This window comes from Haliotis rubra, unplaced genomic scaffold, assembly GCF_003918875.1.
Source record: "Haliotis rubra isolate DU_JTF1 unplaced genomic scaffold, ASM391887v1 Scf15, whole genome shotgun sequence".
In the NCBI taxonomy this organism is placed as follows: Eukaryota; Metazoa; Mollusca; class Gastropoda; order Lepetellida; family Haliotidae; genus Haliotis; species Haliotis rubra.
The window spans coordinates 3,118,935-3,136,660 of record NW_025765447.1 but is presented as its reverse complement, the minus strand read 5'-3'; the positions used below and the strand labels follow the sequence as shown (position 1 = coordinate 3,136,660).

Sequence of the window (17,726 nt, the reverse complement as noted above, 5' to 3'; positions counted from 1 at the left end):
TGTAGGCTACAATGACATGCAATTCTGAATTCTGAACACCCAATACATAATGTTTCCTCGTAAAACCAGCATCTGTTGCTATGGACAAATTGAACTCAAGGATCCCCACAACAGTATCAGAGATTAACTCTACCTCATCTAGTCTGCCATCGGAGTCCACTGTCTCGGTGTATGGCTTCTTCTTCACTCGGTTCAGGTCCTGCAAGGAAACAGACTCAACCACTGCAGATCTTTAAATCCCTTTAATTTAGCCATGTGTGTTGTACAGTGGAATATTTATAGAATAGGATCTGGATTTTGCATGTGTATATTTGTGGTTTAATGCTGCCCTGAATTGATGGCATCTGTCAACACGCTATCACCATTTTTCCCGAGACACCTACACCTAACTGAAATAAGGTATTAAAATCGCAAGTAGTTGTTTTGTGCCCATTTGGCTTTCACGACCTTAGCCCTGACCTACTCAGCAGTAAAAACCGCCTGCTATCCGATTGGCTATAAATAAAATATCACTGGCTCTGACCCTGTCAGTGATAACTGAATTATTGAGAGAGACTCACTTCATGTAGACCATCCAGGAGGAATGCCATGAACTCTTGTGCATCATGTTGAGCAAATCCCGTGAACTGACTGGCCTTCTTCGACACAATGTCCTGTGAACAAACATCCTTTCATGAAAGACTGTCATCCATATTTCAGTCTGACTATGGTATCAACTAAATATGTAAGCATTTTCAATAAGATCAACACCATGTGGAGCAGGCAAGCCAGGCTTCAATCCATACCAGTGGGTCTTGTAAATCCCATTTTTAATATTGTTTTTGTCATGATGAGGTGTTACTTGAGTAAGAAGGAAAGTCCCAAGTGACAAAGGTATCAATTGTTCAAAAGTTTGGTGGAACAGGTAGCACAGGTATGGTACTGACAACCCAGAAACATAATGAAGTTGAAACTTCGATTCAAACCACGATCATAGGATTCTGGTACACCTAAGGGAGGCAACTCCACACAGACAATTGCAGATGTGCAGAGACCATTCAACCCACTGCAATGTCTACGCTAGCAGTATGTGACCAACCCAAACAGACACACACACACACCCCACACACCCCCAAAAAGATCAAAAGACTAAAATCTTTACAGGACACTTTGCAAAGGAAGCAAAATCTTATTGAAATGCAGGCTTAGACTTGTTTGTGCACATGTAGTTATCCAGTCTGTAAATAACAGACTGAGAGCCAGCCAGTGGACATGATGAACAACACCCCATGCTGACGGGATACAGTGATACACTATTAGCCATGTCATTGTACATGGCCATTGGCTTCAGTTCAGCCTCTTACAACAAGCAGGCCAGGGTCCTAATCTACCCTATGCCTCTGGAAGGTTCAGACTAGCTACTCCAGTATTTCTAGGAATGATAAAGGACGGCAGGATGACATCCCTGACCTTGAGTTTGCCCGGCGCCACAGAGTACTTCTTCCCCGACCACATGCTCTTGAGCAGAACAGCAAAGGACACTGCCAGATTACCTCCAGTCCCGAGTGGGTTGTCTTGATTGATCTCTTGCTGGAACCGCCCATCTGAAGACACACAACACCACGGCTAAGGACTCACTGCACATCCTCAATTACAATAAATACCATGTACCCATTTGCACTATACCTTGCTTTTAGAGTATTTATGAGCTGAACACTACAAGTCATCCTATTAACTCATGAAGGCCGAGAGACGCATATATGGGGCAAATTAATCAGTTCCTCACAGCGAGTGACGTGTTTATGGGGCAGGTAATTAGCAGTTTCTCACAGCGAGAGCCACATACAGTCGTCAACAGAAAGCACCTCTTATTCAGCGAGAGACGCACATGTGTGTTGTACTTTTAAAAATCGCACTGTACCTATTATTTCAACCAATTTAGCAGTACTGAGCAAATGTTAGCTTTTCTTACGAGAGATCCCACCTTTAGTATCAATCAGAAGAAGTATTTTAAGTGTTTTGATAAAAATTGCTAATCATTATCATAGGCTTGTACAGCGTTTAGCAAATGAATGCATGTCGGCGAGAAAGGGGATTATGATGTTTTTACAGAGGTAAGTGCCTGGTACTCTTCCTCGGGAATGGATACTAAAATACTTCGTATGCACCTTGATTGAATTAGATGTAATGGTTTAGAGGTTACTAAAAATTATATTTCCTTCAACTACCTAATAAATAGGAAACAATATAAGAAATTTCAAGGACATACAAAGAATTCAAACACAATAGAATAGTTTGAATTTACTTTTTAGGCATCATTACGTTGTCATGTTTCATATACTGAAACATAATGTATAAACACAAGTAATGATACATCCAAGCTCGAATAGATTAAACATAATTGAACTTACGGTACTAATTTGAAATTTACTGAATTGTAACTAGTTGTTTTCCATAATCTAAAGTTCGTAATGTTACCTAAGCGAATATAAAGTGATAAGTCGTGCCTTTGCATCGAATACATATATACATGTCAGTGTTCTTACAACAATGAAATGTTTTACTACGTTTGTTACAAATGACAGTAAGTTGGTAATTCAAAACATTGTCACACATGGACAGAAGTAATATCATAAGTTATTACATGTAAGCCATACAAAGGTATTTCAAGCATTTTTGTTCAAGCTGTTGAAAGTTTCATGTTGATTTGAATTGTCAGTTTTCTATGCAATTTACATGAGCATTCTGTAAAACGTTTGTATTTGATCTGTGTAATCATCAAATCCGTGCAATTATCACGTATCAATCAACTCAGTCTCTATTGATCCATCTTCAATAAAAGCTGGATAGTATATCAGTTCACGGTATCGATACACATCGCGTTATAATCATTCAAGCAGATTACAGTAATGAGATAATTGAACGCCTCTTTTCGACCTTGAAATAACAGCCTCGGTAGAATGCATATGTAGTTACGTCCTTGTTGAAAGGTTTGTCCCGTGACAAGTGTAAAATAAACAGATGCTGTTATATCATTGGACATCTTGCTTTATGGAGTCAAGCCCCTCTCTGTGATGTTTATACATGCATGCACATCTGTAATCTTATGAACCTCGTTTGCATTCAGTAAAGATATAGGCACGCCCACCTTCATAAATATTGGGGTGGGGGTGTCAACTGCAAATTTATACACTATAATAATTCAGTATAGTGTCACCTCGAATTCTGTAATGCGTGTACTCTAGTTTGGATAGTCATTCGTTCAAGGTGAAGATTATATTTACATGTACAGCAAACCATTATGTTTTATGTACTAGTTGTGTGCATAAAATGTATATGAAAATAAATACTACCTCTACTCAGTGGTTGGATTTCAATCGCTTTGTTTTACTTATCGAAAAACACTAAAATGAGGACAAATAAACTCGCCAAAGTGTCTATCTACTCCTATTTGTCTTATGTGTATATTTCATACATCGTTACCAGTGTGTATGTTTACAATACACAAACTGTTACATGATAGCTTGAGTTGATAAAGCCGAAACCCAGCATATCGACTGGTCAAGGATATAGCCAATAACCAATCTCTATCCAAGCTGCTGAGTGACCAAACATGCTCTTCAGAAATTTAAGCCCGGCCCCATCACTGTCCTTTCCTCTGTGACAGGTATCTCATGATACAATTGGTCGCAGATAACATATGACCAGCCACTATACTGAACAGTTGAGATACCAGTGTGTATGTTTACAATACACAAACTGTTACATGATAGCTTGAGTTGATAAAGCCCGAAACCCAGCATATCGACTGGTCAAGGATATAGCCAATAACCAATCTCTATCAAGCTGCTGAGTGACCAAACGTGCTCTTCAGAAATTTCTCCCAGCCCCATCACCTGTCCTTTCCTCTGTGACAGGTATCTCATGATACAATTGGTGAAGAGAACATATGACCAGCCACTACATTGAACAGTTGAGAAACCGAACGTTCTATTCAGGAAATTTGATGGCACCCTATCATGTGACTCTTTGTTTTATGTCTATGCAAGGAATATGTAGTATACATTTTGTATATGTATGTTTGTATGGTCACATATGTTTTCTGCATTAAATCTGTATGAAATAAAGTGCAATGCTATGAATGTGCTTTGTGCTAGTCACAGACTAGCGTTATAGTACTTTCATTAAAATAATTAAGTAAACACTAGAAATGTATCGGCAAAACGGCTATTTTCGTTGAAGATTATAAAGTATGAAAGTAAATTCTTCTTTACAGTATGTCATTGTCATAGATGTTTTGTAAATTTAAACCTCACACAATGATATAAGAGAGAGAATTTGTTAACGTGTGTCTCATCTGTTACATACAAAGAATACATGTGTATGCATATTGTGATAAAATATAAATGTACAAGCCGACAAAAGGTCTACAAGAGAAACTTGCAATAAAATTACATAAAGCTTGCAATACACGACATGTATTCACACCTGATTTCTTTCAACATATATCTTTACGACACAATTAAACAATCAGGACTTGTTTGTACGACTAGACACTTTCCTGTGATCCCCGAAACCTGCCAGGGAAATCAGGTGTGACAAGCACTAATTAGTCTCGGCACAGAGAGTGGGCAATCAGCGAAGGCTTCCAGGTGTTGAGTAGTGATGGGGCTCTCGGGCTTAATGAGTTAATAGGATCTCATGAGTCCGAGATATTCAATGTTAGTGATAGGCATGGGGGATGTTATTTCAGAAACGGAAGCTGTAGTGATGTATACAGAATTTAGAAAATATGCCTTCAGTAAGCACATATAGAATGGACACAGAAAAACACATATTGCATCGAAAGGCATGCACAATAATATTCATTGTTCCAAATTCTTAACAAGAAATAAAAGGTTGCTGTAATTAAAATATTTACTAACTCTTAAGATTCTGTAAACTACACCATTTCATTACTTTACCGGGACCCTCATAGATCCAGGACACAAGGTAAGAAGTGAGCATATTCTGGAGCGTGTGTATTTAAAAGGCAATAAATAGTCTGGGTTATGCTACCAGTGGCTCAGGGAATGGTAGCTTCAAACATAGCCAGATTTTTGAGTCTTGAATTTCATTGCTCAAGACCTGGATTTACACCATTGTTTCAGCAATATTTCAGGATAATCATAGCTGCGTATACTATAATTGGTCGAGTGAATGGCGTTCAAAGTCCAAGATCATCACACCTATATGGTACCTGGATGCATGTGTGTATGTGTCTGCTTTAATGCGGATTAATCCCTGTTTTATAGTGGGCCTCATACACTGTACATAATAATAATAATAATAATGAGTGAATTTGTAGCGCACCAATCTCCACGCCAGCTGGTATGCTCATGGCGCTACAAGTAAAGTTATTTGGGTGAGAGTCTAGACAAAGTACTTCTTAAATAAAAACGTTTTGAGGAGAGTTTTGAAGGAGTGCAGGCTTGGGGCTTCAGGCAGAGAATTCCATAGAACAGCTGATTGGTAGGCAAATGATCTGAATCCAAATCAGGTGGTCAGGCTCGCTGACTTGGTTGACACATTCCATCGGTTCCCAATTGTGCAGATCGATGCTCATGCTGTTGATCACCAGATAGTTATTTACAGACCGCAGCCATATAGCTGGAATATTTCTGAGTGCGGCGTAAAACTAAACTCACTCACTCACTCATACACTGTACTCATGTGGGAAAGGTCTTCATCATGACGAGAGAATGCTTGAACCTCCACACCTCTACTGAACGACACTAGTCACACATGCACACAGCTCACCTAGGAAGAAGTCTCGGGAACTCCCTTGTGTTAGCAAGTGCCTGCAGAACGCTGTTCATGAAGCAGGTGTTGCCAAGGTTGTCCAAGCCGGTGTAGCCCGGACTGACCATTTGCTGACCATCCAGCTTGTTGAGAGGCTGGACTTTGCAGGTTGGTTTCTGAATAACATACACAAACTTGTCAGTGAGTCTCACCAAGATGGATCACAGCTGATAGTGTTATATCAATAACAGTATTATAAATAACATTTACCCTACAATGCTCTACACTTTTCAATCTGAGGCATTTATTGATTTATTTTAGCCCACAGAACATCATAGGGTTTTCAGCAATGTCATAAGGAGACTGACTTGCCCTATGCATGTCATCGTATCGATAAATGCTCATGATGTCAATCACGTAATTGCCTGGTCCAGACTCGATTGTGGATAGAATATTGCTGAGTGCAGCATTTCACAACAAACAAATTTCCCGTACCTTGCTATTTTCATTTGTATTTGACACTGCAGCCCTCTCCTCCCTGTCACTGTTGTCCGCTGACACGCTCGCCTGGCACTTGTCTACGTTCACATCACTCATCTCATCAAAGGCCAGTCCTGTGTTGCCTGTGCTTGTTGGTTTCTTCGTTGATATCCAGGAATCGGACTTTGCACTTTCAGTCTCTACAATCGTAACAATCACCTCAACTTTACCATCTGAATGAGAATTCGACGTTACCATTGTTACTTGCAATTCTCATTATTACATGGATATTTATATAGCGCTATAGTCCATCTCACAAGCATGTTCAAAGCGCTTTGTTTCCCTTGATCATTGGATGTCAATCTCAACGGTACATCATATTTTGGATCTCAACTCCCTATGGAGCATACAACTTGTGAAGCCACTAGGCTTTTCCATCCTTACAAGGTGGGTGGACTGGGACACATAGTCAGAGTACTCCGTCCAAGTTCTACTGCATGTTGCTGTACCTGCGACTAGGTGTTTGCACGTATTCATGTGGAAACACATTATCTGATTTTTAGTGATGGAGAGGTGAGTATGGTTTCATGCAGCTTTTGGTAGCAGCTCCAGCAATATTATGACAGCTGGCTGGCCCAGACTTAAGCTTTTACCATTAGTCTACCCGACAGTCCCAGATTATTAATGTAATACTACAAGTACCATGCATTAGGACTGGGACAGGACTGGGAGAGGTAGAAATGTCGGTCCCAAGTAGTATTACCCGTCCTGACCAGGGTACGTGTTACAGAGTTAACTCCCTTATTCACGTGACAGTCATGGTGACTAAATTAAATAACTGGTGTTTGGTAATATTTCAGACATGACTCTGAAGAACAAAAGCACCAATCGTTGACAATGTAACAAAAACCCTTATATAGAATGAGCGATTGTGTTTCTATGATTGAAGTACGAGCTTTAACCAAGGTGCATTGAAGGTCGACAGGAAACCAAGGTGTATTACTGGATGATACTGCCGATATTGCTTATGGCTTCACTAATGCCATGATTGATAAAACATTTACCTTTCCTCTGTGGAGCCTCCAAGGACCCCCAGCGTTCGGTTGACAGTTTCTTCAGGACAAGCTCTATGTATGTGCCAGTAATCTTGTATGTACTCATCTCGGGCTTAATGTCCTTTCTGAAGAAAAAGTAAAATCATTGTACATACAAAGCTACATACCACTCAAAATAGTAAGTGAGTGAGTCTAGTTTTACGCCGCACTCAGCAATATTCCAGCTATAACGCGGCAGTCTGTTAATAATCGAGTCTGGACCAGACAATCCAGTGATCAACAGCATGAGCATTGATCTGCGCAATTGGGAACCAATCACATGTATCAACCAAGTCAGCGAGCCTGACCACCCGATCCTGTTAGTCGCCTCTTGCGACAAGCATGGGTTACTGGAGATCAATATTCTAACCCGGATCTTCGCAGGTAAGTAAGTGAGTAACCGAGCAGACTTAAGTAGGGAGTCACCTGGTCAACCAAAGCAAGACGCACACTTCAGACGGACTTCGTGTGACCGCCTACAACAGCTGAAGCAAGAGTATGCCTGTATGAGGTAGTACTAGAGGCTTGAAACTTTGGTCAAGGACGTTTCCACTCTAATGTCAAACGTCAAGAGAATGTGCACAATGTGAGATATAAAAATTTTAAAAACATAAATTTGAATAAAATCCCCAAATATCACAAGGCTCCAGTTCATCACCAGACCTATCCATATCCCAGGTTTGGTGGAGAAATATTATATGGTTTCAAAATCTGATGTGGAAACAAGCACCACCACCTGCCTAAGTCACAGCTGTTGTCATGGAACTTAATTTTGTTTAAATCCCAGATTATCAAAGGCATCAGTTCTTCTCTAGATCTATCACTGTGCCATGTTTGGATAATGTATGTTTTTCAAGATCAGTTCTGGGAACAAACCCTGATGGACGGACAGATTTGTTTTCTGTATTTCCTGATAACTCTTTTGGACGAATATTAACCATATTTTCAGCTGTAAAAAATGATACTTAAAAACAATGTTAAATGTGCTCCTCACCTCAGTTTCACCTTCCAGCAGAATGCAGTGTCTTCTGAAGTGCCTTCATGTAGCTTCAGGAATTTAACATCCCTAGAAAACAAAATCCAAACTCTTGATGAAACTATTACCTGAGGATGCAATTGTGGATCTGGATATGAATGTTTGTAGGATGCATTCTATGATGATACTGTGTTGATGTCTGTATACTATGATGATACTATGTTGATGTCTGTATACTATGTTGATACTGTGTTGATGTCTGTATACTATGTTGATACTGTGTTGATGTCTGTATACTATGTTGATACTGTGTTGATGTCTGTATACTATGATGATACTGTGTTGATGTCTGTATACTATGTTGATACTGTGTTGATGTCTGCATACTATGTTGATACTGTGTTGATGTATGTATACTATGTTGATACTGTGTTGATGTCTATATACTATGTTGATACTGTGTTGATGTCTGTATACTATGTTGATACTGTGTTGATACTGTGTTGATGTCTGTATACTATGTTGATACTGTGTTGATGTCTGTATACTATGTTGATACTGTGTTGATGTCTGTATACTATGTTGATACTGTGTTGATGTCTGTATACTATGTTTTGTTGATGTCTGTATACTATGATGATACTGTGTTGATGTCTGTATACTATGTTGATACTGTGGAGGTACAAATTCACGACATTAAAACTACATAATAAGTCTGCCACACAAAACGTTACCAAAACACCCAAGGCATACAGCACCCAGACATTGACACCTGTAGGGAATCAAACCCATATCTGTGGCGTTACCAGCTAATCCACTTATTGCAGCAGTGTCTTATCCACTTATTGAAGCAGTATCTCATGCGCTTATTGAAGCAGTATACAATGCACTCCTTAAAGCAGATTCTCATGCACCTATTGAAGCATTATGTCATTCACTAATTGGAACACTGTCTCATTCACTTATTGAAGCAGTATCTCAGGCACCTATTGAAGCATTATCTCATTCACTAATTGGAACACTGTCTCATTCACTTATTGAAGCATAATCTCATGTTGCTATTGAAGCATTATCTCATTCACTAATTGGAACACTGTCTCATTCAGTTATTGAAGCATTATCTCAGGCCTCTATTGAAGCATTATCTCATTCACTAATTGGAACACTTTCTTATTCAGTTCTTGAAGCATTATCTCAGGCCTCTATTAAAGTATTATCTCATTCACTAATTGGAACACTTTCTTATTCACTTATTGAAGCAGTACCTCATGTAACTATTGAAGCACAGTCTTATTATTTATTGAAAGTCTTATTAACCCTTTGAGGCAGTTTCATTGACTTATTTTAGCAGTCATTCGCTTAATGAAGCAGTCTCACTCCTTTATTGAAGCACAGCCTCATATCACTTATTGAAAAAGAACCTCGTTGTCTCCCTAACAAACCAAATAATATGTCTATCCATCAACCAACTTACTGTGTGTGGAACTTGACAAGGAACGCACTTTTCTCGAAGACCACATTGACTGCATCCTTGTTGGTGCCTTTCACATAAATGTGCAGAACAAACTTGTCATCCTGAAACAGAGTGAGTGAGTGAGTGAGTGTCTTTAGTTTATGTCACTTTTAACAATATTCCAGCAATATCATGGCAGATGTCACCACAAATGGCCTTCTCACACTGTCCCCATGTGGGGAATCAAACCAGATTCTTTGGCGTGACAAGCGTATGCTTAAACCACTAGGCTACACCACCAGCTACAGCGTGAGTGAGTGGCATATTATGCTGAACATCATTCTACACGCCAGCTGAGATACACCACAAGGTATGAAATTCCTATTTTTTGGCAAGGTAAGGATCATAATGGCAGAGTTACAGTAAGAGACACACTTAGAAATCATTGCTTGTTCACAGCAGTAATTTGTGCCCCCTATTCATGAAACCACAAATTATCAGATTGGAACAGAAAATACATGATCTAGAATACCAGTAGGCCATTTTTGTGGAATCAACAATGGCCAAGTGGGTCACAGGGGTGGACTCATTGCCCGACGTCCGAGTCCAGTGTTTTTTTCTGTCGGGCAAGCAAATTTGTATATCACACTGTACCGGTGTCCAGTTGACTTTCCAATGTTAATTATGTTGTTTATTTAAAAAATCAACAAGAAAAACGGCCGGTATAGTGGAAAAATGATCAGGGCAAGTGATTTTACATGTGCCACTGTACATGAGTACACTAGCAATTTTAAAGTTTTTTCCACCCCTGGGTTAGAGAGTTGACTATGTGCTGCAATTAGACGCCTCACTCTGACAGAGTGGGTTCGAATCCCGGGTGGGACTCAACCCAAAAAAGTAATAAAATGTGTACTTTACTGAGAAAGTGTTACTCCAAGTTCAACATATGTTGCAATTGACCAAGCTACTAATTATACTGAGAATAAAACCCCAACTGCTTTTGAAGAGTGTTTCAATTACTACTAAGTACAATATTTCTTTGACATAAACCAAATTCAAACTCAGACTCACCCTTTCAAAGAAGTCATGCTTGATGTGGTTGATGTAGAAGATGGGCTCTGGAAACAAAACAAAAACATGACAGTGATTTGTAACAGAGTTTGAATGGATACATGCCACTTTTAGCAAGATATCAGATATATCCTGGAGGATGACACAAAAAAATGGGCTTCACACCTTGAACACTCGTAGGGAATCAAACCTGGGTCATCAGCAGAATAAGTAAACACTGTAACCATTAAGCTAACACTGAAAACTCAAAAGTTACTTTAGTTTTATGCCGCTTTTAGCAATATTCCAGCAATATCATGGCAGGGGACATCAGAAATGGGCTTCACACATTGTACCCATGTGGGGGAATCGAACCCAGGTCTTTGCCGTGACAAGCAAACGATTTAACCACTAGGCTACCCCAACAACCTAAAAGCTCAGAAAACATAATCTAACCTATTCAAACATGGACACTACAAGCATGGCAAAGAAGTGTCACACCATTAACTTTTAAAAGGAAACGCATTGACATTTAAGGAAATTATTTTTCAAAGCTAGAAACCACATTAATCACAATCAAAATGAAACAGGAACTGATTATGTTGACTTCATCAAGAAAATAACAGAGGCCTATCAAGGAAGTGAGGTGAGGAGAAATGGGGACTGATGTCAGGTGCTAGATTATCGCACTTAATTCAAATTCAGTTTCCTAACCAACGGACAGGTTAATAATTAAACAAAAATATCTCTGGACTTTACCCTCAATGACACTATGATGAATAAATTCATAAACTTCACGTGGGTCCAATATATCTAAAGTTATCAGCTTGTGGAATTTGTGGATTTAAATAAAGGTAAGCAAACACACCTTTTCTTTGGTTTTACATAATTGATAACATTTTAGACAATGTTGATAGGGCTGGTTGGTTTAATGTGGGGCTGGTAGGTCTTAAAAGTTATTAGCCCTGTGGTGTGGTCCAATGTTTTGATGAGTTTCATACACTGCAATACACAGGCATTTACAGGATGTGAATTCATGCGTCCTATACGCATAAAAATGGACAATGGATGCAACAAAATTTATAACCGCATCCACAGGGACGCAGAAGAAGTCCAAATACATTTTGTAAAAATTCCAATCAAGTAACAAAAAGTTATCAAAGAGTTTGCAACTAGCCAGGTTATGGTATCATTTGCAATTCAATTACTGTAACAAATAATGTGATGATCATGATACACAAGACAATAACACTAATGATAATAATATTTAATTGTCTGGACCCCCATTTTGTTGTCCAGGACCCCTAAAATTTAAGAGTATGAGTCCCAGGGACCCTCAAAAACAGGACTCAAGGTAAGTCCCTGAATACAACTTCACTTGGACATACGCACTGTACATTAACATACCAACTTACATTAAATGTATTCCTATACATAAACTGTATAGTATCTAGGTGTGAAACTGGATCAGGAGTCTGTGAGCACCACCCATGCAAATTAAGCCTTATGGTTTAACACTAACAGTTTCATAGACGATTTGAAAACACAAATTCTACAGATGACAACAATGACATAAATTCACATAACCCTTTCTGTGAAGAATTATAAACAAGAAGGATGAACATTAAAAATCACAGGAAATCAAGAGTGTACACAACAGGAATCATCATAACCAACCTATCCCACCAACCAGTAGGATACATGAGCTACACATATATTTCAAGTGCAGCTTATCATTCAAGTCTGTACTTGAATGAAATGTAAAATAACTGACCTTCATCTTTTTTCTATTTTCTCCTTGCTGTCTTCGTCCCCTGTGTGACCTTCAGGACCTGTTTGGAGATCAGAGGGACCAGCACTAGCATACGGCTCCTCTTTCTTGGGTGTTACCTCCTAAAGAACACATCAGTTTTTGCCAAACATCAGAACAGGCTTAGAAACATCTATCACCATCAAAACTGGATCAATATAGATTTCGAACTTATGTTTTCTCAATGCCATGTGTTGGTACTGAACAAGGTTACGACTATCTTTATTATGTTTATCAATCTTATACATACATGTATTGTCATTTTTTACCACTACAAGAACTCATGAAATAAGCAATGATAACATAATCAAGTGTTTGTATACCACAGCTGCAGGGTTTACATAATAAGGTGTGAAATATTTTATCTACCTGATATGTCGGCCAGTTCTGAGCAATCTTCTTCACCATCTTCAGTTCCATTCGTGACCCTTTCACTATCACTCGACTCTTTTCTTTCCTGACTTCTCCAAACAATCGATAGGACCAGGAGCCTCCCTCTGTGTTTTAAATATACTTGTATTGAAACAGATTCATCATTTGTTCATACTTAATACAAATACTGACTGACTGACTGAGTTTTGGTTTTACGCCGCTTTTAGCAATATTCCAGCAACATCACGGCGGGGGACACCAGAAATGGGCTTCACACATTGTACCCATGTAGGGATTCGAACCCGGGTCTTCGGCGTGACGAGCCAATGCTTTAAACACTAGGCTACCCCACCGCCCCCTTAATACAAATACAACATCAACACTATAATGTATGAGTATGGTATTACGCCACTTTTAGCACTATTCCAGCAATATCATGGTGGGGGACACCAGAGATGGGCTGCACACACTGTACCCATGTGGGTAATCGAACCTGGGTCTTCAGTGTGACGAACAAACGCTTTAGCATTAGGGTACCCAGCCGCCCCTCAACAATATGTTGAAGCAGTATTGGATTTTTTAGTTTAACGACCATCATTGTAGATGACTTGCAATAATACGCTTTGTCACCATAGTGACAAAACTAGGTGAGGTGAGGTGAGGTGAGGTGAGGTGAGGTGAGGTGAGGTGAGGTGAGGTGAGGTGAGGTGAGGTATTCCAGCAATATCACGGCAGGGACACCAGATTGAGCTCCACACATTGTACCCATGTGGGGAATTGAACCCAGGTCTTCGGTGTGACGATGGGACGCTTTAACCACTAGGCTACCCCACCGCCCTCCAGATTATAGCGACATGCATGTCATGGTGTGGCTTCCTCTACTATGAGCAGTACTACAGATAACTTTTTTGACCACTGGGTTATGTACTTGCTTGTGTTATCTCAATTGGGTATCCTAATTTTCCTTTGAGTAACCAAATATATTGTACTCACCTCACTGAAACTCAATTGGGTATTTTGCCATTTTCCATCAATTTTAAAAATATAAAATTTAAATGTTAGTGTTTCTTATTTATATTTGATCTGTAATATGAGAAATGATAAGAAAGACTGCAAGTTGCCAAGTTCATGTCCTGAAATAGAACCTCTCAATATACTGCAGTTATTTATCTATCCACCTGTACACAAGCTAAGATTTAACATTTTTGTGTGTACGCGTGTAAGATATCACATTTATTGAGCATTTACAAAAATTTAAGCGTACCAGTACGCAATAGACTTAATATGAATTGAGTTTTCACATAAATATTTGCGTAATTTACACAGCTTATTTACAGCTTATCTGTACCTCTGTATGAGGTACTCCACACTCATCCTGTTTTTAGATCACTGTGATATCATACTCCATTCTACACACCCAACTTCACACAGCAAACACTGACAGTAAACTGACACTGTTTTCACCACTCCTTGTTTTATGCCTCAGGGATTTACAGGACGTAAATTCCTGGGCCCCTATTCTCGAAAGTGTCCCAGCTAAGACAGATCCTAAGTAGTTAAGACAGCCTACCGTTAGGATAAGACCCATTCTCGAAATGATCCTATCCCTGTCCTAACTTGTGGTACCTATCCTAGCTAGGAATGAGAGTTCTTCAGTAGATGAGATAGAAAACCCCTCATTAAGTTGGGGATTCCCCTAAATATTACCCATGATTTCATAAAAAACACAAAATATGATGATATTCAGCATTTGATGGGCTTAGTAGATCTAGAAGAAATTATTCGATCTTTTCATCACATTACATAGTAGTTTTGAAGTTTTTGAAAATTCAATTTTTGACAAGGTGATAACATTTTTTACTTCAGAGTTTGAAAGTCTGCCAAATAACAATAAGGATATTAAAGATATGTGCAAAAAATAATTTAATTGTATTTTTTTTTAAATGAAAATCATCATTTGAACTCTCATTATGCATCATCTCACAAAATGAAAAATTCACCTAGGAAATAAAGAGGATCGGAGTTACTTCCCCTATCAAGTTGGCCTTGACATTGACAATTCACGGCAATGTGACTGGAAAGAGCAATGTTGTGATTAAAAAGGATACTTTTCGAGAATAAGGTAGTACACCTATCCTAGACCCTAGGATCAAAGTTAGGATATCCTAGGGATAGGATCCTTTCGAGAATAGGGGCCCTGCGTCCTATATGCATAAAAATTGACAATGGAAGCAACAAAATTTATAACCGCATCCACAGGGACGCAGAAGAAGTCCAAATACTTTTTGTCAAAATTCCAATCAAGTAACAAAAAGTTATCAAAGAGTTTGCTACTAGCCGGGTTATGGTATCATTTGCGATTCAATTACTGTAACAAATAATGTGATGATCATGATACACAAGACAATAACACTAATGATAATAATATTTAATTGTCTGGACCCCTGAAACTTAAGAGTATGAGTCCCAGGGACCCTCAAAAACAGGACTCATGGTAATTCCCTGAATGCCCTCATGCCGAGTGTCTGGCAGGATACAAACAGCTTCTAAATTTGAACATTATTTTGAATGATGCAGCCAGGGATCAAACCACTGACAGTGTGACACATTGCTCTCCAGGCAGACGCTCAATCTACTGAACCATGGCGGTGGTCCTGTCACGCCAGGAGATATATACCATCATCAAAGGAAACAGATAGAGTGAATGAGTTTAGTTTTACACCACTTATAGCACTATTCCTTCGAACCCGGGTCTTCAGCGTGGCGAGCGAATGCTTTAACCACTAAGCTACCACCCCTACATTACTCAGAGATTATACATCAGTAATTATACCAACAAAAATATGTATGGCCAACTTAATTAGTCATTTCAGATAGGGTTAACAATAAGAGAAAACAAAGTTTTGAAAAACATGTAATATGAATTTTGATCACATTGAAACCCTAATCATGGATTTAATTTTTTTTCTGGCAAATTATTCTATAACAGTAGTTCTTGAAAGGCATTTAGAAGTTGGATGAAAATGAATACATGACATGTTTTATGGATAACAACTTCTTTTTATTCTTAATACGACTTTTATATGACAGATTTACCTGATGACAGAGCAAGAATCAACTTATTTGGAACAGACCATTAGTCCAGTCATCCTAGCTCATATACAGCTCAACCTAGAACAAATTGCAATAAAAGCGAACTCTTCTGCTTTGTAATCCTCATAATATGTATTTTAAGATATCAAAAGTATAGGAATGTATAATGCACGAAAATTTTATTTTTCCCGACCAAACGCACGTGCATGTTAAATCATCCCAAGAGCGATTGAATGAGTACACTACACAGAGATATGTCACATACTAGGGTATTTATCACAAATTCTATTTTTAGTGTTCAACTTATTCATGATATAGATGATTTGTAATTAAAAACATCAAATTTACCATAGTTAACATAAATACAAGTAATAAGATTAAGAATATAATTCTCTTTACAACTTACTAGTTTATTAATATTTATACCAGCAGGCTGATCTGTGTATCCGTTACCGAAGGATTTCCAACTATCATTTCATTTTAGGCATATGTTGAACATCAGACAGTATGAAAATAAACATTTATGTAAGTATTTGCCCGATTTTACGAGTAAACATGCTTTTCTGGATACCCTATTACGCATCCCACTGAACGCCCAGTTAGGCCGATGTGGGTTATTTCGACACATGCTATTTGCAGTTGTGTAAATCTTAGGGATACAGATGATACAGAGGAATAGCCTAAAAACTTCTTTTTTTTCTATTTCTGACAGTACTTTCGGTACGGAATACTCACTTGGGAAAACAGCTTTTATCAAGTTTTCCTCAAACTGGACATCAATTTCATTTGCTCTCTCAATTTTGGATTTAAACTTGAAGACTGCAGAAACATCACTGTATGTCTGTGTCCAAGAAATGTCATAATCTGGAAAGAAACAGACAAACGTAAGGCACATGTCTTGTAGTTAACAGATATAACAAGAATTATACACATGTACGTCACTCATTTTCAAAAGTTTAGCGGCCTGTCAAGATCCGGGTTAGAATTGGTCTTCAACCCATGTTTGTCGTAAGAGGCAGCTAACAAGTTTAGGTGGTCAGGCTTGCTGACTTGGTTGACACATCATTGTATCCCAACTGCGTAGTTCAATGCTCATGATATTGATCACTGGATTGTCTGGTCCAAACTGGATTTACAGACTGCCGCCATATGGTTTTGAATATTGCTGATTGTTGTGTTGCACAAGAACATCGCAAGTATAGCACTAGTGGTGGTCCAATTAATTGAAAGAATCGAAGATTGGTCGCAGTGACTAAACGACCAAGCAATCGATCATGTTTTCTCATAATCGAACACAAACAATTCTGGAACATTTTTTTGCATTAACAATATTTTTCACAAGGTTGGTTTTGTCAGTTACATTTCCTGAGCACTACAAGCTCATTCCAAGTCATGATTGAATTTATCTTAAAGACCCCACGAAATTTATGTTCCTAACATACTAGACATCCTTTCAAGATGTGAAATTTGCAAAAAAAACCTCCCAAGAACTACATGTTTTTTTCTTTATGTTTTTGTGCATTAACAAAAATAACCAGGAAAATTTCATAAATGACGCTAACCAATTATTTTCGATGATTGATCGGTTGCAATGAAGCAATCATCAATTATGAGATTTTAACCAATTCTCAACACTAT

The 17,726-nt window shown here is 38.5% G+C and overlaps 1 protein-coding gene across 1 annotated transcript in view; it reads right to left on the bottom strand.

Annotated features, from left to right (window-relative positions):
• Positions 1 to 17,726, bottom strand: part of LOC124270115 (ubiquitin carboxyl-terminal hydrolase 19-like) — a 40,641-nt gene that overhangs the window by 20,089 nt on the left and 2,826 nt on the right. Inside the window, 13 exon segments of the mRNA XM_046705133.1 lie at positions 113 to 199; positions 561 to 653; positions 1,450 to 1,583; positions 5,779 to 5,794; positions 5,796 to 5,936; positions 6,256 to 6,440; positions 7,305 to 7,420; positions 8,329 to 8,400; positions 9,785 to 9,885; positions 10,835 to 10,881; positions 12,616 to 12,706; positions 12,993 to 13,120; positions 16,824 to 16,952. Coding sequence (XP_046561089.1) covers positions 113 to 199; positions 561 to 653; positions 1,450 to 1,583; positions 5,779 to 5,794; positions 5,796 to 5,936; positions 6,256 to 6,440; positions 7,305 to 7,420; positions 8,329 to 8,400; positions 9,785 to 9,885; positions 10,835 to 10,881; positions 12,616 to 12,706; positions 12,993 to 13,120; positions 16,824 to 16,952 — 1,340 coding nt within the window.